Source organism: Microcaecilia unicolor, chromosome 13 (assembly GCF_901765095.1).
Source record: "Microcaecilia unicolor chromosome 13, aMicUni1.1, whole genome shotgun sequence".
Taxonomy (NCBI): domain Eukaryota; kingdom Metazoa; phylum Chordata; class Amphibia; order Gymnophiona; family Siphonopidae; genus Microcaecilia; species Microcaecilia unicolor.
The window spans coordinates 46,249,063-46,275,221 of NC_044043.1; the positions used below are offsets into that span (position 1 = coordinate 46,249,063).

A 26,159-nucleotide genomic window follows, 5' to 3' on the forward strand; every position below is an offset into this window, starting at 1 on the left:
ATTAGTACATTTCAGCTTAAGCTGGGCCAGGCCTCGTGGTAGCATGTCTCAAAAAGAGGCCGAGGCAAGAACCTTAGATCTGAGGAGGCTTTTTCAATGCTAGTGTTCATTCTCTAACTTATGAAATCACCACCAAATGAGTATGCAGTAATTTATCTTTATTTATAGTCACATTGATATTTGCCTCTTCTCCTAAATTTGAGGTGATTTACAGGAATAGCAGTTTCTTTTTCACCTCAATCAACACATGAAAGACAGTAAATACCTTGCTGTCCTATTACTGAACTGTTTTAAGAGCAAACTGGTAAGATCATTCCTTACTCTCAAATCAATTTGTTATAAACCGACTTCTTTTCTCACACATTTTTGATAGTTTGTTATAAATCTGATGTGCTTGATGATTTCACCATTTCCACTGCAGCTGGAGCTTGCCGAATCCAGAAGAGCATCGGCACTTTCGGAGAGAGCATGCAGCATTCAGTGCTGTTGGAGGACATACAGACGCCGAAAAATGGCAAAGCAAAGAAGGGCGGCTAATCTTATTCAAGCAGGTATGAGAGAGGGCATTTGACATCCTGGAGGAGCCAAGGCTGCTTCTTCTGAATTCCTTTCTCGGTTTAATTCTAGGTGTTGTAAATGTAGGAGTACCTGCAGCCGTTTCTGAAAGTCTATTATGTGTAATAGACAATTTCAAAATAAGAAACTGTGCCCTCATACACAAGGCTTTTGTAATGTCCTAGGCTGCAGCTATTACACTGTTATCATGGGTGTAGGATTTGAATCTCTTAAGAACTGGTTGCTGAAGTTTTAGTACACTGGAGAATTAATTCTCAAATAAATGGAGATAAAGGAGGTTTGGATGACAGTTGCCTTTTTCATGACATTAGTTTGGTGTCCAGCCTCTATCTTCAGTAATACCTATTTTTTTTTACAGGATTATAAGTTATATTACTAGCGTGGTACAGCCAGACCTATCACAATGATAATATTTACAGGAAACACATTTTTGAATAATCATTCAGTTTATTGATCAACTACTGTACTTTCCACATTTTTATGATTTTGACATTATAAAATATCTGCTGTACTTTTTATTCTGGAAACTTATTATAAAAGAAATCTTTCAGTATTTGTATATAGGTTTTAAATTTAGTTTTTGGTTTCAATCCTTAGCTGTTCGATCCTGGTTAACAAGGATGCATATTAAGAGGATGTACAGAGCTGCTTCCGTTATCAAGCGAGCCTGGAGGAAGTGGAAGGTAGGTACTCCTAGTACAAGGATAGTGACCTATGTCATTACACAGATAATACATTCAACTAGGAATGAAAAATACAAAGCCAGCAATTCTACCTGAAATGACCAATGTAACTAAAATTGTAAAATACAAAGAAGTCCACAATAAAAATATATATTATGGTGGCACATACAGCAGGAAGAGCCTTTTTATTTTAAAATATTTTTAAAAAAGGGTAGCTTTGCTTGAGCCTTTGTACATGTAAGTACTGGATTTTGCAAAGCTGACAATCCAAGGGGAGCCACTTAAGGAGTCCAGCTTCAAAACCCAAATTTGTTTTTATGGGGCTGGTTTTAAAACACCAGGATGCTAAGCACAGTTGCTGCTGCTGCGATCACACCTCTAAAACCCAGCCCAAAATACACAACCGACACAGTGATATGAAAAAGATTTTGCTGCCCTCCTGATTTCCCCTATTATTGCATATATATCGCACTGAATGGCTTCTGATTTTTAACCAAAATGGGAGATTTGTAGATTTTGGATAACTTTGTTCCTTCAATAAATGATGCAGTAAGTTTTTTTTACATTATGTGTTTACTCAGGTATTCTTTGTCTAATACATTTTGTTTAAAGATCAGAAACCATGCAGTGTTGTTGGTGTGAGTGTTGTGTGCTGTTCTATTTTTTATTGGCTTTTTTTTTTTTTTTTGGGGGGGGGGGGAGGTTTAATATTGTTTTATTGTAGACCATTCTGATTATTTGTCTAGAAGGGTGGTTTATCAAGTGTTTTAAACTATTGAACTTCTACTTCTTATTTCTTTAGGGCTAGTAGACATACGCAGTGCTGCAGTGGCGTTCCTAGGGGGGCTGACACCCGGGGCAGATCGCCGATGCGCCCCCCCCCCCCCCCGGGTGTTCCGGGGCAAAGGGAGCATGAAAACGAACAGCTGACAGGCGCGCGGCACCCCTCCCCCCAGCGGCGTGCACCCGGGGCAGACCGCCCCCCCCCCTTGGTACGCCACTGCAGTGCTGTACACATTATATGAAGGTACTTTCTGTTTCCCTAGTGGGCTCACAATCTAAGTTTTCCACCTGTAATAGGAGAAATCATGAGGTGGGCAAAAATATTTTTTCACATCACGGTATGTGTGACTTGAAGCAGGTTGAAATGCAGACAAGAAAATTTGAGGAGGTATACATATATTGCTGCTGCAAAAAAGAAATGCACATGTACTTTTAAAGTCCACACAGAAAAAAACCCTTGAAATCCATATATGCCATGGATGTATGTTTAAGTAGAAGCCTTTAAAATAGCCATTTATATTGAATTCCAGTGCTGTTAAATGTGTATATTTTTGATACTGTTTCAGTTTACTGTTTAAGTTTACCTCATTTATTGTATTTATGTTTGTTCTTGGTTATTTTACTATTGTTACGCTGTTAACAAAATTGTAAGTTTTATGTTAAAACTGTACCTGCAGTACACCGCTTTGGGTGAATCTCTTCATAAAGGTGGCTAATAAATCCCAATAAATGTGTAAACCAGCTTTTAAAATGTGTAAATGGAGCTGAACCCTTCCAAAATGACCTTCTTGGTCTTCTAGTTGCTTATCACCATTTTAGCATGGACCAAGAAAGGGATCTAGGTGTCATCGTTGATTGATACGTTGAAACCTTCTGCTCAATGTGCTGCTGCGGCTAGGAAAGCAAATAGAATGTTGGGTATTATTAGGAAAGGGATGGAAAACAAAAATGAGGATATTATTCTGCCATTGTATCGCTCCATGGTGCGACCGCACGTCGAATATTGTGTTCAATTCTGGTCGCTGCACCTCAAAAAAGATGTAGTGGAATTAGAAAAGGTGCAGAGGGCAACAAAGATGATACAGGGGATGGGACGACTTCCCTATGAGGAAAGGCTGAAGAGGCTAGGGCTCTTCAGCTTGGAGAAAAGGCGGCTGAGAGGAGATATGATAGAGGTCTATAAGATGAGTGGAATGGAAAGGGTCGATGTGAGCATCTGTTTACGCTTTCCAAAAATACTAGGACAAGGGGGCATGCGATGAAGCTGCAGTGTAGTAAATTTAGAACGAATCTCAGGAAATTTTTCTTCACTCAACGCGTAGTTAGACTCTGGAATTCGTTGCCGGGAAAAGTGGTTAAGGCAGTTGACTTAGCAGAATTTAAAAAAGGGTTGGACGGCTTCCTGGAGGAAAAGGCCATAGAATGTTATTTTTAAAAAAAAATTTTTATTACATTTGTACCCCGCGCTTTCCCACTCATGGCAGGCTCAATGCGGCTTACATATTATATACAGGTACTTATTTGTACCTGGGGCAATGGAGGGTTAAGTGACTTGAATGGACATGGGAAAAATCCACTATTTCTGGGATGGGCAGGACAAATTGTTTGTTCTTTTGGCTGCTGTCAGAGACAGGATGCTGGGCTCAGTGGACCCTTGGTCTGTCCCAGCATGACGATGCTTATGTACTTCTATATAATGTTCCAGGGTATGACAAAAATTAGACACAAAACACTTGGTGGTATTGGTGAAAACTGCATTTGCAAATCTTTAAGAATCATATATATATATATTTTTTTTAAGGCAAAATTGGACGCTGTGGCAGCCAAGGAACTGGATGACATAGATGTAGAAGCAGAAAAGCCCATCTCATCGTTGCCAGGATCACCTATTCAAGCAAGTAAAACCTCTGCAAACAGTTCTTTTGACAAGGCTTGGACTCAAAGTGAAATACTGCATTCCTGGCCTCTAGGACTAGTGCTGTCAGCTGGGCCCATTGTCAGAAAAGTGGTTTCTATAGAGAGCTTCCTCAGGAATCTGTCATTTCTCACATGCTTAAAGGCACTCCAGCAGAATGACCTCTGCAAGACAAACATCAGTCGTTCTGCTGATGGCATCACCTCCATAAGAGCGCTACCCCAGGTAAAAAAAAAAAACAACTTGTGAAGACTCTGCTGGTCTGTTGGCCAATGCTAAATTGAGAGAAATGTTATGTATGGCCCGTTACCTGTGTTTGCTTAAATTCCTATATTTGTTTTTATTGGACTCTGTAAATCATTTTGTACCCTTCATCTTCCAAATGCAAATGTAAGTTTTGTTGTGAGTTAGAGAAGCTGCTTTAAAAAAACAAACAAAAAAAAAACTTTGTGGTTAGGTACAGTGAACAACATTAAGTGTATACACCAGTACATTTAGTGTTCTCAACCACTTAACTCAATGTTAAAATAGATGTGGAGGTTCATTTTCAAAGAACATATGTTACTATGGGGCTCGTTTTCAAATTAACTGAGGGGGAGATGCATCAAACTTAGTGGGCCAGCAATGTGCTTTCTTGATTAGTTCCAGCCAGTTTAGCGACCACGTTATTTAGCAGGAGATGCATAAAGGACTGTTTTCTGTTTGTGGCAGCAGACAATGGGAATGATAATGCAAAGTTATTAAAATGCACTGATTACCATTCAACTGTACATTTCGAGCAATGCACAGCCTGCATCCCCTGCCTTTTACAACTAAATTTTTACGGGAAGTCAGGAGCTGTCAAAGCTGCACAACAGCTGAAGAGGCAATTTCCCATGTGTTGGAAGGAGGCTACTGGATAGTGCTGCTGGAGAGGAGCCCAGTGGGTTGCTGAGGGCAGTCTCTGCTTGTGCTAGATTCTTTCCCCCTGCTCTCTTGATTTCTCCTATGGCCAGTTGAGCTCTGAAGGATCTTACTCTCCTTTTCTTCTTTGCTGGATGACAGCATTAGTTGCTTCTCCGCATAGACCTTTTTTTTTGCCTTTCTCTTCCTCCTCCCCCCCCCCCCCCCCAACTCCCAGCTGTAGCAGCTTTCAAGCGTGAGAAAAAAAAAGTTATACACATGGCTTTCATACACGCAGCTTGTATGCATGTATGGAGGCCATGAAACGCCACAGAGGGCTGTGCTGGGCATGCGCAACTTTGCGAGTGGATGCTGTGTGCATGCCCTGGCAGCCTTCCCTTTGAGCTGCACAGTAAAAGTCCATGCAGCTTATTTGCATGCGATTTCTTCTGAGCATTGCTCGCTATTTTGAACCTGGTAATTTTTACTGAGGTAGAAATAGCGAGTGGATGTTACTGGGGACATTTGTGCATAAGCCCCTTAGACTTGCAAAATTCCATAGGTTACTATGTAACTTTTTAAGTCTATGTCCTTTGAAAATGAGCACCTTGGTCTTTCATAGTAATTTAACTGCTTTCATATGTTATGGTATTACAGATAATTATGGTTTAAGTACATCAGACTAATGTACATATAAAGGAGCCATGGTAAACGGCTGAATCCTTTGCTCCATTCTTCCTCGACATTAATGGCATTTCTTTAGTTAACATGACCCTCTTCTCTAGAAATAAACTCTTGTGTTTATCACTATATAAGAATAGCCATAATGGGTCAGACCAAAGGTCTATCAAGTCCAGTATCCTGTTTCTAATAGTGCCTAATCCGCGTCACAATACCTGTCAGAATCCTAAAATGTGGCAAGATTTGCATGCAACTTATCTTCAGGGATAAGAAGTAGCTTTCCCCAGTCTACATTAACAATTTATGGACTTTACCTCCAAGAACTTATTAAAACCTTTTTCTATATTAACTACTTTTACTAGTAGTCTCTGGCAACAAATTCCAGAGCTTAAGTATACATTTAATCCTACTCTATTTTCTATCTCTTAACCAAATCCATAAAAGGACATGGCTTTTTAATTTCCTCAGGAGTTAGAGCTTTTTCTTAAAATATCTGAAAGATATTAATCCGCAAACAAACCTTTTCCGGAGATGGGAAGGTGGTAGAACTAGAGGGCATGATATGAGATTGAAGGGCGGCAGACTCAAGAAAACTGTTGGGAAGTATTTTTTCACGGAGAGAGTGGTGGATACTTGGAATGCTCTCCCACAGGAGGTGGTGGAGAGGAAAACGGTAACGGAATTCAAACATGCGTGGGATAAACATAAAGGAATCCTATTCCGAGGGAATGGATCCTCAGAAGCTTAGCAGAGATTGGTTGGCAGAACCGGTGGTGGGAGGCGGGGATAGTGCTGGGCAGACTTATACGGTCTGTACCCTGAAAATGACAGATACAAATCAAGGTAAGGTATACACAAAAAGTAGCACATATGAGTTTATCCTGTAGGGCAGACTGGATGGACCGTGCAGGTCTTTTTCTGCCGTCATCTACTATGTTACTATAACTAATTATAATCATGAAAATAAAGCAATAAAAACCTAAAATAAAGATAATCTTAAAAATTATACAATCTAACACTCATCAGTTACACCTTTTAACGTTCACTCTGTTGCTGGCCTGTCCTGTAGAAAGGTTTTTCTTTTCTAAACCTGATAAAAAAAAATCTGGCCTTTAACACTTTACAAAATAGCAAATAATCTGAAACATTTTTTTTATTTTAAAGTAATCTATTTCATAAAACAGGTGCCATATTTGTACATAATCGGGATCTAGCACTACACAGTTGGATTTCCTTTGGAACTGGGATCCTGACTGGATCATATTTACCTTGATGGAAAAGATTGCATTAAGGGTGTATGATTCCAAATTGGATAACAAGCTTGTGCAATGTAACACTTTGAGATGAATCTTTTCATACCAAATTCCATATTATCTTCCATTGGACTATGTTTTGATATAACTTTTTGAATGTTGCTTTTGTTTACAATATGTAATTTGTTGTATTGCAGAGAGTTTATAACCTGTTGGCACCTGAAGCAGTGAGAAATAAAGGGGTCCTTTTACCAAGCTGTGGTAGAAGGTGGCCTGCGCTAGCATCAGCGTGTTGTGCATGCTTAGGCCCCCTTTTACCAAGCTGGAACTTGGAGGATAACCTTGCTAGCGTCATTTGTGTGAGAAACGGGCATGTTTTACTAATTTTATATTTTTTGTGCTTTTATGTTGTTTGCTTCTTACTTAACCACACATTTTTAGGGTGAATTTGCTGATGAAAATATTCTGTGGTAACAAATTCTCCTTTTGCTCTCTTAATTGGGATAATTGACTATTAAGTTAAGAAATGTGCTTGGTGTGGGTGGGAGGGAAAGAGGACTAAACTAAGGCAAGAGACATTAGACCTGATCTACTATTTAATACCTGTCATTCAGGCCCAGATGCATCAACCAAACGTAAAAAAATCTAAAACGTAAAAGTGCTTACCGAATTTGAAAAAACGAAGAATGCACCAAAAAAAAAAAAAAACAAGTCGCACATGTTCGGTGCGGTACTGAAAAGTACAATGTATCAAAGATTCGTGGCCCCTAAAGCATGCGCAGAGCAGCCAAGCGTTATGCTGGCTGCTCTGCGCATGCCACAAACGTCAAAACAACAACAAAAAAAACACAAACACGTGGCTCCCTGCTTCATCAATACAAAACTAAACATACATCAAAAAAGGATCGGGAGGGGGCAAAGGCGCTCGTCAGGAGCGTCCTGTATGGACGGCCTTGCCCCCTCCCCCCCCCCCCGAGGTCACCGCTGCTCCCCGCTTCTGCCCGTATTAATAAAAACAAAACTTTTGAGTTTTTGTTTTTATTAATATGGGCAGAAGCAGGGAGCAGCGGCGACCTCGGGGGGGGGGGGGGGGGGGGGGCAAGGCCGTCCATACAGGGTGCTCCTGATGAGCACATTTGCCCCCTCCCGATCCTTTTTTGATGTATGTTTAGTTTTGTATTGATGCAGGGGGAAGCCTATGAAGTACTGCATCCACCTTTTCGTTCTTTATTGGTAGCAATTGGATTTTTATGGTGCGGGGAGATGACAGCTCAGGCCTTAACGACAGGTCTGAGCTCACGTTAAATTTCTCACGGTAAATGAATCAGTGCACTCGTCAGTATGGTTAATGCATTCCGAATCACCCACATTTCAATGGTAGTTACTCGTTTGCATTCCGTTTTCGTTAGCTGCTAGCGTTGTCGGAAAATGGACTTCAATGCATGCTACGGTTTGAAATTTCCTCGTTAAAGGGTCGTTAAAGTTTTGTGCATCTGGGCCTCAGTGCTGTGGCTGTGTCAACAGTCCACTTGAGGTCAATCTCTATAAGTGACTTGAAAAGCTGTGAAATGGACATTAGTCCATACATTCACATCTCATTGTTTGGAAGGGAATTCCTAATGAAAACAGATTTGGCCAGTCTGTCCTCTTTGATTAGATTCCAGTTTCATCCTCCTCCCATTCCCCGCCCTGTGTCCATGATTGTTAGGATGATATTTTCTGGGAAGTGGCCAACGAAATGGAGTTTCCTCAGGAAGTCAACTTATTGGTAATCAGCTTTCAATTCCAGACCCTTTAAAATATTGTGGCAGGCTGTCATTCATTTTAATAATGTATATCTTTTGCCTCCAGGGATCAATCCGGTTTCACTACAAGAAATCGCCACTGCTTTATGCCAACGTTTGCCCTCAGAGTCACAGCTGCAGGATAACTGGATTCAACGAGATCTTACTAGAAAAAACAAAATGAGCTGCTACACAATTTGTGGTCTTTTGAGATATACATGTATTTTATTGCACCTTTGCCTTCTAAGGAAGGACTTCTTCCAGCTGCCTATTAGTGCATGCCAATCATGGACCATGATTGTTAACCAAAGCCATGATCAGTACTAGGACTGGCTTCTACCTCAGTCTTGGGCATATTTTAAGATGTAATAATGTGTTCTAATGGTTTTGTACAATAATATATATTAGTTTTATTACTGTCTCGGCTCACACACCTACTAAGTATTGTGCATTTTCTGTTTCTGAAGCACGCCATAGATGGCTTCAGCACAGTAAATGACCAGTATAGGTTATTACTTGCTTAAGGTGCTTTTTATACCAAAGAAAGGCTAACTGGGCCAGTATGTTTAAAATAGATGGCCTTTTATCATGTATTAAGCTTTTCTACGGGGATGGGTATGTATACAATCAAAAAAGGTTCTAACTTAGCTCCTGGAAGAACAGATGATGTTACTGTAATCATAATTTAATTGCACAGTTAACTGGGTTTTAAAAATATTTGTTGATGTTGCACTACACCAAAAGAAGCACTATTTAGGGATTATAGCTTCACAGTCTAAATGTATCTATTATTTGAAAACAGAAGTGGACAGGCCAGGGTCTCATGCCATTTATTTGCAGAAGACGCCTACTAGAAAAGCAAAGATTCAGTCTTTATTGCTCCAGCCATTAGCTATCACTGATATACCAACACTTGGTACAACTCCTGACAACTATTGGTTGTCTAGCTGCTCTATCTCCTTAACACGTTAGTGGCAGCAGTCTACCCTGGTTAAGGTGAAGTCTATCTTTCTGGAACAGGCTCCCCCTGCCTCAACTTGAGAAACTGTGTATGTTGAAAGGAAGGGGATGGGATTTTTTTCCTAGTAATAAAGAATCCCTTTATGCTTACTTATTCCAAACATGGTACCATCTCTCTCTGCCTGGGATTGTTCTGCCTTGTTCACGTTTATTTGAACATCTGATGTTTTTTTATGTCCGAGTAACCGTTGGAATTGTAGATCTGGCTACCTGTTTCAAGGTTTGAAAAACAAAATTGTTGTCTTGAACTCCAGACACTATTGCAATAGAATATTATTCTACCGTGAGGATAATTTTCAAAGCACATAGACTTAGTTACATAGAGGCTCATTTTCAAAGCACTTAGATGTACATTAGACATACAAAGTACCATAGTAACCTATGGCACTTTGTGTGTCTAAGTGCTTTGAAAATAAGCCCCCAGTAACATACGTAACTTTGTAAGTCTATGTGCTTTGAAAATGAGCCTCCTTGTTGACGATGTCCTTTTATAATTTTTTTTATGCTTTATTATGAATATTTGTTTCCTGTTTATACATCCTTTAAAAAAAAAAAAAAGAAACAATAAACTTTCCAAGATTAAAATCCTTTGTGATTATTATTTGAAGGAGTGGAGTACCAGCCTGTGGTTAGGGTACTGGAGTGACACAGGAAAGGCTAAACCTAGAAAGAAAGCAAAATGGAAGCAGATAAAGACCATATCGCCTCTCCAGTCTTCCCATCCTTATCTACTATCCCTTCTTCTCCCTTAGAGATCCTATGTGCTTGGCCCAAGCTTTCTTGAATTCAGACAGTCTTCCACCACCTCTTCTGGAAGGCCATTCCACACCTTCACTACCCTTTCTATAAAGCATTTCCTTAGGTAAGTCCCCTTTCACCTTCATCCTATGGCCAGAGCTTCCTTTCAATTAATAGACATGCCTCCTGTGCATTTGCCATGGAGTTATTTAAATGTGTCTATCATGTCCCCTCTTCCTTTCCAACAAAGTTTACATGTTGAGATCTTTTAAGTCTGTCCCCATATGCCTTATGATGAAGACTACTGACCATTTTAGTAGCTGCCCTCTGGACGGACTCCATCCTGATTATATGTAACTGAGTACTCCTAAATGATGTCTCTCCAGAGTCTTAGACAGAGGAATTATTCCTTTCTTTTTCCTGCTGGCCATTCTTTTCCCTATGCACCTAAGCATCCTTCTGGCTTTTGCCATCACCTTTTCTGTTTGGCCACCTTAAGATACTGACACACAATCATACCTGCGCCTCTTTTGTAGACAAAAGTATTTCACCCTACTACTACTTATGTCTATAATGCTACTAGACATATGCAGCGCTGTACACTGGACATGACAAGACGGTCCCTGCTCGACAGGGCTTACAATCTAATTAGGACAGACAAACAAGGGAGTTACTAAAGTGGGAATGATAAAACATGAGTACTGAACAAGTGAGTAAGCGTTAAGAGTTAAAAGCAGCATCAAAAAGGTGGGCTTAGCCTAGATTTGAAGATGGCCAGAGATGGAGCTTAATGTACCAGCTCAGGAAGTCTATTCCAGGCATATGATGCAGCAAGATAAAAGGAAAAGTCTGGAGTTGGCGGCAGAGGAGAAGGGTGTGGATAAGAGATTTGCCCAGTGAACGGAGTTCCCAGGGAGGAATGTAGGGAGAGATGAGAGTGGAGAGGTACTGAGGAGCTGCAGAGTGAATGCATCTGTAAGTCAATAAGAGGAGTTGAACTGTATGCGGAAATGGATAGGGAGCCAATGAAGTGACTTGAGAGGGCTAATATGAGCATAGCAACATTGGCGGAATCTGTCATGCAGCAGAATTTTGAACATTAAAAGGGAGAGAGATGGCTTAGTGGGAGACCTGTGAGAAGCAAGTTGCAATAGTCTAAGCGAGAGGTGATGAGTGTGGATAAGGGTTCTGGCAGTGTGCTCAGAAAGGGCGCATTTTGGTGATGATATAGAGAAAGAAATGACAGGTTTTAGCAGTTTGTTGAATATGGGCAGAGAAGGAGAGATGAGTTGAAGATGACCCCAAGGTTACAAGCTGATGAGACAGGGAGGATGAGAGTGTTAGCCACAGAGATACAGAATGGGGGAAGAGGAAAGGTTGGTTTAGGGGGAAAGATAAGAAGCTCAGTCTTGGTTATGTTTAGTTTCAGATGACAGTGAGACAGGCAGGCTGATTGGCCTGGATTCCTGCTGAAATTTCTGGTAGATCTGGGAGTCATCAACATAAAGATGATACCGAAAACCGTAGGATGAGATCAGAGTGCCAAGGGAAGATGTGATGGGAACCGCAAAAAAAAAACACAAAACTATATGGAAGTTAGGCAACCGCCTAAGTAATACCAAATTACCTGTTTTTATAGATATACACATGTATCCTAGTAATGTTATTAGTCCAGTACCCTAGTTTAGCTGGTGCCCCGGCAGCTGCCTAGGCATGGCATTGTGTTATTTTAGCTAATATTAGTAAACTGCATTCTGAGCTAAGTCAGAGTAAAAGCCAGATTCCTCACATTCCTTCCCATCTGATAAGGAAAGAGACCTCAGCCAGAAAACAGTTTCCCCCTACATGGTCAGGGATTTCCCTATTGGCTACTTTGGCGCTCATTTTTCCCCAGAAAAAGTCACACACCACAGTCTCAATCAGTGATGGCTATATACAAACATCCATATACAAGAAACCCACAGACAAATGCAGCTACCTCCACAACTGCAGCTTCCACCCTTCACATACAAAAAGATCCATTATTTATAGCCAAGCCACAAGGTACCACCATATCTGCTCTGACCCAGGGGACAAAGACAGACACCTTGAAATCCTGACTGCATCCTTCGAACAGAAAGGCTACAACCCCAAAATAATCTCCAAGAATATTGCCTCCTCCCTCAAAATACCCAGGGAAAATCTGCTACAGTACAAAGAAAAAAAAGCCACAGACAGAATCCCCCTTATAGTGACATACAACCCAGAGCTGGAAAAATTAAGAAAAATCATAAAAGATCTACAGCCTCTACTCCAGGAGGATGAAAGCGATATTCCCATCCCCACCAGTGCTGGCCTTCTGACAGCCACCCAACTTAAAACACAAGCTAATTAGAAGTAAGCTCCCAACACAGACTCAAAAAGAAGAGAATGGCACACATCCTTGCAATATATCCAGCTGCAAACTATGCCAAAACATTTCAAAGGACCCCACTGTCATTCACAAAGGAAAAATATTCAACATTAAGGAATCTTTCATGTGCTCATCTTCCAATGTGGTATATATCATTCAGTGTAAAAAATGCAACGAAGGCTGCTACATTGGAGAAACAAGTCAGATGCTAAAGAAGAGATTTAATTTACACAGATACCGTATGAAAAAAGCTAGTACCAATAAAGATGTCACGCCTGTGGGGCAGCACTTTACAAAACCAGTACACTGTACCAGTGATTTCATGGTAAGAATCCTAAAAGGGAACTTTAAAACAACACAGGAACATAAGACCTTTGAAGTCAGAATGATTAAATATTTTGACACCCACCAGATAGGACTTAACAAAGATCTGGGTTTTCTAACTCATTATAAACCATAAAATTGTACTGCTTTGTCTCCCTCCTGTCTCTATGCATATCTCCCGGTCCCTCATCCACCCGACTCTTCCTGTCTCTCATCTATCCACCCCCATCCTGTTAGACTGTCACTGGAATGCTTTGATGTTTCACTTATATATACTGTCATCTACCAACATTTGCTTATTTCCAATCTGACAAAGAAGGGCAATCTTTGAAAGCTAATCAAGAAATGTATTAAGTTATGTCCAATAAAAAAGGTATTATCTTATTTTCTTTTCCATGTTTTATTTCTACTGATTACCTTTAAAAGTGGACTAACACGGCTACCACACCTCTCTCATCAAGATGGAGAAACTAGTTCCCCAGGACAGATCACTGAGGTACACCAACTGACAGTGGGATAGAAGTGGAGGAGGATCACCAGAGTATACACTAAAAGTATGATGGGAGACAGAAGAAGAAAACCAGGAAAGAACAGAGCCCTGAAATCCCAAGTGAGGACAACATATCAAGGAGTAGGCGGTGATCAACAGTGTCAAAAGCAGCAGATCAAGAAGGATGAGGCAAGAATAGAAACCTTTGGATCTGGCCAGGAACAGGTCATTGGAAACTTTAGCAAGCACTGTTTTAGTTGAATGAAGAGGGCAAAAGCCAGATTGAAGTGGATCAAGAATAGCTTCAGATGAAAGTCAAGACAATGGCAGTGAACAGCAAGTTCAAGTATCTTGGATAGGAAAGGGAGGGAGATGGGGCAATAGTAGGACAGGTAGGGTCCAATGAAAGTTTTTTGAGGCGTGGTGTGACTACGGCATGTATGAGTGAAGGCATCAGGAAGTCGCAGTGGAAAGTGAAAGACTGAGGATATGACAAATAATTGGATGACAGTAGGAGAGAGAGTGCTACGTAGATGGGTGAGAATAGCATCAGAGGAACAAGTAGTTGGTTTTAAGGAGGAAAGAAAATGTGCAGTTTCCTCTTCAGTGATTTCAGAAAAGGCAGGGGTTGAGAGAATGGACTAAGGGAAGGAGAGGTGGAGGTGACTTGGTTGAGAATTCAAGTTTAATCTTGTGAACCTTATGAAAGTACTCAGCCAGAGTCTGGGGAGAAAATGAAAGGGGGAGTTGGATGTGAAGGTACTTTGAGGAGAGAGTTCAGTGTGGCAAAGAGACGTTGAGGGTTTGAGCCAAGAGAACTGGATGTAATAGTCCTGCTTGGCAAGTGAAAGCAGACTGGAAGGAGGACAGCAAGAATTTGAAATGTATGTAGTCAGCATGGGCACGGGATTTCAGCCAAAGGTGTTCGGCAGAGTGGGCACAGAAATGCAGCTAGCGGATTCTAGAGGTCAGTCAAGGCTGGGGTTTGGGACGCCTTACAGAACGGGGAATGGGAGGAGCGAGAGTATCCAGAGGAGAGGAGTAGTATTGGAAGAGGTAGCCTCATTGACAGACTTGGATAACATAGTGGTTGAGAAGAGATTTGAAACTGGAGGACAGAGTAAAAGGGTTAACAGCCTGAAGATTCCTAAATGTATTGGTTGAGATTGAATGGGACTGGGGGAGAGGGTGTTTAAGTGAGATTGGATGGGACTGGAGGAGAGGGTGTTTAAGTGTGAAAGTTATCAGATGATGGTCAGCGGGGAAGAGCTGAGGTGCAGAAACTGGAGAGAGAAGTTGGAGAAGAAGATAAGACTAAGACAGCGGCTATTCTGGTGAGTGGGGCACAGTTGAAGATTGAAAGAGGATGTTAAAGCGAGAAACTGAGAAGCATAAGAGTTGGAGGGATCATTAGCATGAATGTCAAAAATCCCCAAGAATGAGGGAAGGAGATGAAGGTTCAAGAAAGAAGGAAAGCCAAGCATCAAAGTCAGTGAGAAAGGAAGAAAGGGACTTATCAGGGGGTCAATAAATGACTGCTACTCAGAGAAGCAGAGGAGTGAATAGACAGATGAAGTGGTAGACTTCGAAGGAAGAAAAGCAGTGAGACTGAGGTGGAAGAACAGACTGAAATCCCTCCCGCTCCCTCAGGTTTTATAGCTCATACTCATACCTGCTCCTCTTTTGTACATAAAAGTACTTCACCCCCTAAACTGTACTGCTCCCTCAGGTTTTTATAGCCCAAGTGCATGACCCTGCATTTCTTAGCATTAAATCTTTTGCTGCCAAATTCCAGCCCATTTGAGCTTTACTAAGCCCCCTCTTATGTTATCCATACCATCAAGGGTGTCTACAGTATTGCAGATTTTGGTATCGTCTGCAAAGAGGCAAACTTTACTAGACAGCCCTTTTGTAATTACGGTTACAAAAATGTTTAAAAAAACAGGACCAAAAATCAATTCTTGCAGTGCACTGCTTAACGTCCCTTTCCTCTGAGTGAACTCCGTTTACCACTATTACCCTTTGTCCCCTTCCATTCAGTCAGTTCCTAACCCAGTCAGTCACTTTAGGGTCCCATATCATGGGCTCTCAGTTTATTTTTAAGTTGTCTATGCGGAATTGTGTCAAAGGCTTGGCTAAAAATCCAAGTACACCACATCTTGCACTCTCCCAATCCAATTCTTTGGTCACCCAAAGAAATTAATCATATTTGTCTGACAAGACTTGCCTCTAGTAAAACCACGCTGGTTCAAATTGCACTGTACCTCCTTGTGATCTTAGGTAAGTCACCTAACCCTTCATTGCTTCAGGTACAAAATTAGACTGTAAGCCTGCTGGAGGCAGGATGTTGCATTGGAGGGGCAGGACGAAGCAGAGAGACTCCAGGGCAGCATAGGCAATGTATTCTGGTTGCCACTGCCCACACAGAAGTGAAGGTTTGACAGGGGGGGGGGGGGGGGGGGAAGGAGCAGAGGTAGAACTTCTCCTATCTGCTTTAATTGGTGTTTGAATATTGAGCCCAAAATTAAAAAAAAAAATTGGTAATCAACTAAAATTACATAAATCTGAACTGAAAAATTAGAAGCAAGATGAGGGTGAGAGTCCCTTTTTACTGTGAATAAGACATGAAACTCTTGCTTTGGATTTGATCTGTGCCTTCTTTTAGATATGGCAACAAAAAGTTACTATCCATCTGTCCTTTGCAGCTGTCTGTCCAATCTTAAAGCCTTCCAGATGTAATCATCACTACATCTATTTCAAAGATGTTGGAAGGCTTTACAATTGGGCAAATTCCCTTAGCTCTTATTAGATCATGCATGTAACACTTTTAGTCCCATTTTTGACAGGTGCTAGAAGTACGAATTGAGAAATGCAAGTCTGTGTGTCTCAAATTTCACCACTATTTTAATGTTTCATTGGTGAATAGAGTATAACCAACCACCTGTCCACACCTGCATGATACATCCAGTGCTAAGAATTCCTGCTGTTTCTGCCATCAGCCTGCATCACTCTGGATAACTGTTTTCTTTGTCTGGAGGCTCAACGATTTGCAAGCACTTGTCAGCAAACTCTACAAACAAGGGCTCTTGCATATAGTTTTTCAGAACGGTCTCTTTTTCCTCTGCTTGGTCTACAGTTAAAAGCAGCTGTCTGAGGTGTGGGTTCTGCAGTAAATTTTTTAGTTCTTCAGACTCCCCTACAGAAGAGAAACAAGACATTAATGTATTTATGCTGTTCCGAGTCTTCCTGCAGGGACAGCAAACCTATTAGTTACAGTACGATGCCATTCATTGGTGTATATAAATGTACAAGTCATTTAGGGTCAGCACTGTGCCCTTAGAGATTATCCACATTAGACCCTTTATTAGAACTGGGGTGAGAAAGAAGCCTAAGGCTAAAGGCAGCAACCTCATAATGAAGGAAACCAGGTTCAAATCCCATTAATACTTGTGAGCTTGAGCAACTCACTTAAATCCTCCACTGCCTAAGGTACAAACATACAGGGCAATTCTCTAACTAGGCAACCTGCAGTTATGCACGTGCTTGAGCACTTAAGCCAAGTGCACTAAAAGCTATTCTACAATAGAGTTGCATAACTGCATGGGGGTGTACATGTGGGTGGGACATGGGCATGTCGCCTGCTTCTAGAATACTAGACATGACATGCACTGCATGGCTCATTTAGGCATGCCAACTTATGACAAACCACAGATCTGGCTCTAGGGATACCGAATGTAGGCGCATCGCTGCTGACTTATGCTAGCATTCTGTAACAGACTCTTCGTAGCAAGATGTTGTTACAGAATTGGCACTCAGCACCAAGTTATAGAACTGCCCCCTTTAATTGCAACCCTCTGTAATATCTCATGATGAACTATGGAAAAATGTGTGAGCTACATCCACATGGCAAAGTAGCTTACTTGTTATGTTAAGGAAAAAAAATCAAGAAGATTTGATACAGTACCTTTAGTTTTGGACTAACAATGCATTTTTTGACTAGCTTTAGAAGGCATGGAGGGGCATTTTCGAAAGGACATCCAAGTCAGAATAAAGACGTTCAGCTCATAACATCCAAAACGGACATTCATCTCACATGTACTTTCGAACATGAAATATGTGAGATGGATGTCCGTGTGCTGACTATGTCCAGCATGCACAGCCATTTTATAAACTGGAATATCCAACACATGAACAGCAAAAAAGCAGGAACAAGGATATCTGTCTGGCAGCATTCTTAGAAGCATGGCACATACGGACTTTAAACCAAGAGATCCAGGTTGAAATCCCATTTTAACAGAAAAATACATACTGTACCTGAATGTAAATCACTTCAATAGCCTTCAGGCTTCCGGGTAGCTTATATATATAGGTACATTAAATTATTTTTTTCTGTTTCTGGAGAGATCACCAAAAAAAAAAAAAAAAGTTCAAACCCAGGGCCCCAGGTTCAAATCCCACTTTAAGGAGCCCTTTTACTAAGCTGCATAGGCACGTACATGTATCCTAAGCGCGTCAATTTTGAATTACCGCCCGGCTACCATGTGGCCCGGGCGGTGATTTCATTTTCTACACACGCCCCAGAAAAATTCTGGTGCACAGTGCCAACCGGGCGGTAATCAGCATTGTACACGTGCTGACGATTACCGCCTGGTTAACGCGCTAGACTTAAGGTCTCGGGCTCAAAATGGATACGCGCCAATTTTTATTTTGCCGCATGTCCATTTTCGGCTAAAAAAGGCTTTTGCAAGTGCGCTGAAAAATGGACCTGCGTGTGTCCAATACATGCATCTACACCAGCACAGGCCACTTTTTGGCGCACCTTAGTAAAAGGACCCCTAAGACCACAGCACTAACTGCTAGGCAATTCCTCAGACTTGCTTCCTGCTGTGCTAATGCCCATAATACCTGAAGCTGTCCTAGAGCCAGATATCCCTTTTTACTTTCACTTTCAAGGGAGAGGTAGAGGGACAGCAACCACTAGGAAATGAAGGAGGTGTTATTCCTTAATCCTTTCAGTAGTCAACTGCTCAATCAGAGCACCTTTTTGTATTCTGGACATCCTTCTTTTTAGATGTGGATATTGCTTGCTGTTTGATAATCGCTCTTGGGCATCCTGAGTTTTGGCCTCCTCTTGCTACTTGGATGTTCATTTCCTGCCTTTGCAAAATCAGGATTTGGATGTTTCAAGCGCATGGACATCAATTTGGCCATTTTGAGATGTCCATAGCTTCATTATCTTCTTCCCCAAGTTAGTAATGAGCAAAAGCTTACATCATTTCTGTAGTCTGGTATTTTGTTCAGGTGATTGTGCCTTCAAAAGCTAGTCAGCAAGTGCATTAAGACAGCCCAATAAGAAAGGTATCATGTTCTTTTATTTGTTTTATTTCTATTTACTAGCTTGGCATGGGCAATATTTCTTTAAGTAGCAATTGTAGCTACTGGTTATTTTTTATCCTAACTAATTCAGCCAGTTTACCTAAGAGTTTAAGTTTCTGGGGTGGGACTCGATCTTGTTCCCCATCTTCATCCAGGATGTCATTCATAGAGCAAGAATTTCCTAAGAAAGGCAGAAGAGACAAGTTTGGTTTAGTGTTGGACTGACACTATAATGATACGTAACTTTGCCAGTGAAAGAATAAAAGTGTTGCTCTAGCACTGGAAGAAAGCTACAAAAATTCACAAACCAGCTATCGAAACAGTCATCCCCTCCCCCCCCCCCCCCCCCCCCATGAACAAGTTAATGCAAAGTTCTCTCCCTGGACTTGAGCTCCTGTAACTGTAACCAAATTAAATACTTTTTTAATTGATTATAAACTGCTGTTTTGCACAGTGGAAGTGGCACTCTTAGTTTGTGGGGACTTTTGTTCGGTTTATTTGACAAGGTGCAGAACCCAAGAGATACTCCATAAAGCTGCCAAAACTGATTCTCTGCTTACCGAGGGGTGTGCCAAGGCATCCTGCGGTAAAATCCTAATGTGTACTCTATCCATACACTACAAACAATTTTAGTTTTTGGCTGAGGGGGGAGTGTCTGCAATAATCGGTTAGCACAGCCACACTGCCGCACACTAAGGGGACCTTTTACTAAAGGGTTGCCATTTAGCAACCTGGAACTACCGCCAGCCCAACGCACATGGTTTCCGATGCTACGAAAAATACCTCCATAATTTCTAGTGTGGCACTAACCCAGAAGTAATCAGCGCTGCCTGGTTACTATTGGTGGCGGTAAGTGCTCCCCCCCACCACCACACACACATGGTCATGTGGTAAGAATAATCTTCTGTTTAGCCAAAATGTGGCAGTGAAATAATTTGTAAAGTGATGAAATATTTTGATTCAATTGGACTGGCTCCCCATGGAGGCTCGGATAGCATTTAAGCATGTATTTCCATTTATTTTTAATTCTTTATGGTCTGGCTTCTTTGGGATCTCTTAGAATTTTCCTCATTAGTCTTACGTCTATATACATGATACTTCATTTTGACTCTGTAAAGAGAATAAAAACTTCTTCCATCTATTATTCCTTATCATGTAGTCAGGAACTGGAATATTTTACCAGTGGACCTGAGATGAGGAACTAGTTACTTTCAGTTTAGGAAGAAGTTGAAGACATATCTCTTTTGGAGATTTTTAAAAATTACTTAGGGCTCCTTTCACAAAGCTGGGCTAGAAAGTGGCCTTAGATCGCCCTTATATGGGTCTCTCCTGCACGTTAAGGCCATTTCTACTGCAGCTGGAAAATGGCCAATTTTATTTTCTGAATTAATGGCTAGGTGCTAATGTTAGCAGAGTCTGGCATCGGGGGTTCAGTTTAATTTTTGTCTAAATAGATTACTTATTCTATAGTGGATTAGGGTGTATCTGTGTTTGTGAAAATGACATGGCTTTCGGTTGGCATTGACTGCAGGATCCACGATCTGTACTAATCTGTCTGTTTTCGTTTTACAATAGGTGAATTGATGTTCTAGTGCTCACTGTAGTGTTTAAGATGCTTTCCTTTTCCTTGTGTGACTCGTACAAATTACTGCTTATGGTATGGTAGAATCGCTCTATAGGTCCTGAATGTTTTGTATTCTCGGTATGCCTAGTACTGGATTTGGGGGGGGGGGGGGGGGGTGTTAAAAAATGAACGGCCCCGGGTGTCAACTACCCTAGGTACGCCACTGCAAAGAAGCCAGACCATAAAGAATTCCAAAAAAATGGAAGTACACAGCTTAAATGCTATCCGAGCCTCCATGGGGAGCCAGTCCAATTGAATCAAAATATTTCATCACTTTACAAATTATTTCACGGCCACATTTTGGCTAAACAGAAAAAACAACCTACTGTAAATGTTGCAACCAGTAATTTAAGAGACATTACAATATATAGATGTGCCATTATGCGAGTCTGCCCCAATGTCTCAAACTACTCCAACAGGAAATATTTACAAACTTGACAAAAGTAGTGTATAGCCACTCTCTTGCCTCTAAAGAGGAGCTAAACAACTTCAGAAGATACTGAAAGAAAGCCCTTCTAGCAAAGGAAAAACACTCTTAATTTTTCTCTTATATAATGCTAAAATTTATTAGAGTAAATAAATGATTACAATAAAAATTATTTTATCCCAGTATTACAGAAAATTGAATTCTTATTTATATCAGTCTAAACTTCAGTATAAGCAAAATAAAATCTCTCTCTGGTCTTTCTGTGTATTTCCCTGGAAGCTTAACAAATCTGACTGCCACAAAATGTGCTTGTCAGATTACTGAAACTTAATTTTGTGCAATCACTTGCCTTATATTTTCTCTCTTACTTATCTGATATTTTTCAACTCTGACCTCTAAGGTCACCTTCACATAATTCTGCTTCTTCGGAATTTTTCCCAATTATCCATCATTTGCCCTTTGTAACCTCCCTCCCTCTAATACTTATCACTCATACTTCTCCTTCACTGAGAGTGTCTGTATAAGTTCTGAGCCTGTTTGAAGCAAACAGACACTTGTTAAAGTTTATGGCCCAGTACTAGGGCTAAGCAAACCTGTCTATTGTCCCTGTAAAGGTCAAGAAAACACAGGCTAGCTATGTGCGCTACTAGATCATAAATAAGGGAATAAGTTACATATACAAAGCTGGCTGATCTCTGCAAAACCAGACAGCTCTATACTAAACAGTAGATTCAGTTTGTAAAAGGCCTTCTTCATCTAAGTATTTATCTGTTCTGATAGAATTAAATGAAAGTCTAAAATAACACCTAGAACTTTTACTGAAGAATTGAATATGAATTCCCCATCACCAATCATCAATTGCATAGTAGGTGGGGAAGAGCCAATCCACAAAAGATTGGATTTATCCCTATTTATTTTAAGTTTATATTTATGGGCCCATTTTTCTCTCTTATGAACCAGACTTGCACTAATAAACTTTTTTTTCTCACATCATTGGGGACAGTCAGTAACAGAAATGTTTATCTACGTATGAAAACAATTTAGCATTAGCCAATGAAAAAAACTTACGCTGCTACTTTTCCACTTCAGTTGTGTGTGATTTCTAGCTTTTCCCTAAAAACTTACTATTTTAATTGTCCATTAAAAAAAAAAGTGATTCTAAGGGGTCTTTTTACTAAGCCTCGGCAAAACCTCAGTTACCACAGCTTAATGTGGGACTTTACCATGTAATAGCTGCAAATTTAACATGGCAACCATTGGGGATGCTTCCACCATTTACCCTTATAGGTGCTGTGTTAAATTTGCAGATAAGAGGCATTAACCCCCTAATGCTACATAAATTGCCACCAATTTGTGCATGCAATTTAATAGAATGAGCCAATCAGCACCAACTGGCTTTTTAACAAGCAATTATTGGCACTAATTAAATTTTATTAAATTTTACATACTGAAAATTTACGCACAATTTGAAAAATTAATGCACATTGTTACAGAATAACAGAGATACAGGCCTACTGTAAGGGTGAACATTTGCACCATGTTTCAGTTACTACTAATAACCATTTCTATAGTGCTACTAGATGGGGACCCCCACCAGCAAAGGTACCTGGCAGCGACGGTGGGGGTCAAAAGTGGCGGGGGGGGGGGGCCCTAAATGTGCCCCCTCACCTTGGGTTCTGGACCCGCCCCTGCCTGACACAACAGCTCAGGAAGTTTGTTTCAGCTGCATGGTGCAGCAAACAGTAGAGTCAGGAGATGGAACTGGAGATGGGCACAGAAATGAGCAGCATGTCCCATGAACAGAGGGTGCAAAGAGAGACAAAGTAATTGGAAACAAATAGACCTGTGCACAGAAGCTGGTGAGTTACTCAGAAAAAGAAGGTACAAAGCCATAATGGAATTAGTGGAAGACAAACTGGGAAGCTCAAGAACTAGATGAAAAAATCATGGGAGCAGATGGATGGATTCCAAAAGATTCTGTTTCTTGTAACTGTTGCCTAAGCAATTTAATACAAATAAAAACCAACAACATGTATTTCAAGATACTGCTGCTTTCACTAACCTTAAAAGCTACAACATCATGTCCAATACCAACAACAGGCAAACTCAGTTAAGTAGTGATAACACAAGACAAAGAACATACCTCCATCTCTCCATGATTCATCACCTCTGAAAGTGGGAGAAATTTGTGAACTTGCAACTCCTTGAACCTGGTCCGCTTTAGGTATACACTCTTCTATTAAATTGAAAGTACAAGAAAATCTGTAATCACAGAATCTACTAGAAAGTTACCCAAGATTATGCCACAGCCTAAGATTAGTGTGGAGGAGATCAACAATGAAAACAGACTGAGAACCAGGACAGGTGAGTTCAAATTCTGCTTTTACCATTGAGCAAGTTACTGTGGGGCCCTTTTACTAAAGGGCTGTGTGCAGCAAAAGGTTTGCCATGCACCAGTCTGGAACTACCAAAGAAGCCCAGCAGTATTTCTATTTCTGTAGTGCCGGTGCTTACCCAGCGGTAATCGAGTTGCCTGGTTACTGCCACCTCAATGGCTGGCGGTAAGTGCTCCCCCCTCCCCCAAATGGCCGCACAGCAAGTGGTTCACTTTACCACATGACCATTTCCTTTCCAGCAAAACAGACAGCCCTTTACCTGCTGTGGTAAAAGGGGGCCTCAGCATGCTTCAAAACAACACGCTAATGCTAGCGTAGGCCCCCTTCTACCTACCACAGCTTGGTAAAAGGACCCCTTTATTTCTCACTGCTTCAGGTGCCAACAGGTTATAAACTCTCTGCAATACAACAAATTACATATTGTAAACAAAGCAACATTCAAAAAGTTATATCAAAACATAGTCCAACGGAAGATAATATGGAATTTGGTATGAAAAGATTCATCTCAAAGTGTTACATTGCACAAGCTTGTTATCCAATTTGGAATCATACACCCTTAATGCAATCTTTTCCATCAAGGTAAATATGATCCAGTCAGGATCCCAGTTCCAAAGGAAATCCAACTGTGTAGTGCTAGATCCCGATTATGTACAAATATGGCACCTGTTTTATGAAATAGGTTGCTTTAAAATCAAAAAATGTTTCAGATTATTTGCTATTTTGTAAAGTGTTAAAGGCCAGATTTTTTTTATCAGGTTTAGAAAAGAAAAACCTTTCTACAGGACAGGCCAGCAACAGAGTGAACGTTAAAAGGTATAACTGATGAGTGTTACATTGTATAATTTTTAAGATTATCTTTATTTTAGGTTTTTATTGATTTATTTTCATGATTCTAATTGGTTATATATTTTTATTTGTTAAGTTATTTAAAATGTCTCAAAATATTTTTCTATAAAAAAGCAAGTAAAGAAAATAAATATCACGTAATCAACCAACAATAGCTGTTCTGGCATCATTCTTCTTCAGGGATCTGCTTTCTTGCATATCTTTCAGTTACTGAAGAAAAATATTTAAAAGATATAGCACTTTGGGAGGTGTAGAATACCTTTTTCAAAACTATTTCCCCGTTTGCATTCTCCTAAGGAATACAACCTCCTCATTTTTTAATGATTTGTCTAAGGACACTATATAAAAGTCAGAATAATATTACTGACTTATCTTACCTTTATGCTTCTTGTAGCACTGCAGAGAACAACTGTAACAGATAACACAGCATGATCAGAAAGTGCAGCAATCAGGCAAAACTGACGAACAAATTACCTGCTATATACATACATAGTAACAAAGAGTGGAACCAATACCTCACGTCTTCTTACACTCAAATTATATATGTGTAAAAGGACCAAAAATAAAAACATTAGAAACATAATATATTTTGAAATGGAGGAAAAAGACCTCAGCTGGCTGTAATCATCCCTCGATGCCATGATCCCTGGTCCAACATGAGGATCCAGTCGCTTTTTATGCACAGCTCCCAAATCGTTCCATCATTCCAAACAGCAAATACCTGAATTTTTTTAGTCAAAGCATATAACCATATGTGCACTGAAATGACCCCCAAACACTGTACAGCCATCCCTCGCCCCCAGCCGTTGGAGGCTAGGCTTTGCCTTACATCACACATCAAATGTTCCACTAGTTGTCTACATTTATTATGTTTTCTCTTATGGTCTCCGGTTTAAGCCCTTACTTCCCAGACTAACGCCCTAGAAGTAACATAGTCAACACTGAGTACACCTCGGTATCATACATGTACCAAGGAAGTACCGATCTCAGATAACTGCATTACTATTACGATATGATTTCTGCCTACTCACTATCGGAGGCAGCACGGAGGGCAGCGGTATTTGGGAGAAGCATCAGCGCACACACAGCACGTCTGCATGGTAGTAAGATCAGCTCTGCAGCGGCTACATGGACACATTGGAGACCAGACCAAGACCGCCCAGCCTGAGCCCACGTGGTAGACCCTCTTCCGCCAGTCCCAGGCTTGATTCATCAATCTGTCAAAGCCCTTCTAATCCATCACCGAACTGTCGCTCACTCCCCTCCTCTGGGGCTGCCTGTGTTGCGGCTCAAGGCTGCGCTGTTAACAGGAGAAGCCTCGATTTGAGGGCAAAAAGGTAAAAGACAGATACAGCGGGAATCCAGCGGCGCTGCGCGAATCTTCAAGGAGGTTAAACAAAGAGGTGTAATAGACTGGAGTGGAAGTGAGCCTGTCTAGTTCACTGTAATCATGGAACTGGAAGCCAATTTGGTTAATCTCTGTTTCCCTCCCCCGCGCAGCCGTCATTGCCATTAACTCAAAACAAAGCATGCAAACCTATGAGCTGCTGCATCTGCGGTGTCGTTCTTTATTGTTGATCCATCTGTAAGAAGTCAAAACCTGTTTCAGTTGTATAGTTAGTGCCTTAAAAGTTGGAAGAGAAAAGAAATAATAATAGCATATCTCTAAAACAGCTTCAAAAATTTATTGTAGCTAGTAGAAACAGCAATTATAAATTCTGTAGTTTGTGCTCATTTTTCTTCACTGTTCTTCTATACAGATGGCCAGATTTCAGTGTTTACCTGTTTCCTGATGGGTTCATCTTAACTGTTGTTTTAATCTGCCTTGGGAAACCTTGTGTTTCTAAAGATGATGGAATATATTGAAATTAATATATTGAAATTAAATCACCAACCCTTTTTAACTTAATTATGACACCTTTAGCCAAATCGCTATCCACCCAAGGATTCAACCCATACATCTATGCAG

General features: G+C 40.7%; 2 protein-coding genes across 2 annotated transcripts in view; one reads left to right on the forward strand and one right to left on the reverse strand.

Moving 5' to 3' along the window:
* Positions 1 to 9,935, forward strand: part of MYO19 (myosin XIX) — an 86,580-nt gene extending 76,645 nt beyond the window's left edge. Inside the window, exons 21-24 of the mRNA XM_030185985.1 lie at positions 422 to 551; positions 1,174 to 1,259; positions 3,844 to 4,182; positions 8,625 to 9,935. Of these exons, the coding sequence (XP_030041845.1) occupies positions 422 to 551; positions 1,174 to 1,259; positions 3,844 to 4,182; positions 8,625 to 8,741 (672 nt within the window). The 3' untranslated portion in view covers positions 8,742 to 9,935. The remainder of the gene's footprint in view (positions 1 to 421; positions 552 to 1,173; positions 1,260 to 3,843; positions 4,183 to 8,624) is intronic.
* Positions 9,936 to 16,407: 6,472 nt separating this feature from the next.
* On the reverse strand, positions 16,408 to 25,573 carry ZNHIT3 (zinc finger HIT-type containing 3). Its single transcript, XM_030185695.1, has 5 exons — positions 25,222 to 25,573; positions 24,568 to 24,599; positions 23,092 to 23,184; positions 18,998 to 19,078; positions 16,408 to 16,717 (listed from the first exon to the last, which is right to left on the reverse strand). The coding sequence occupies exons 1-5, from the start codon at positions 25,401 to 25,403 to the stop codon at positions 16,527 to 16,529; spliced, it is 579 nt and encodes a 192-aa protein (XP_030041555.1). The 5' UTR covers positions 25,404 to 25,573; the 3' UTR covers positions 16,408 to 16,526.
* Between the last annotated feature and the right edge of the window lie 586 nt (positions 25,574 to 26,159).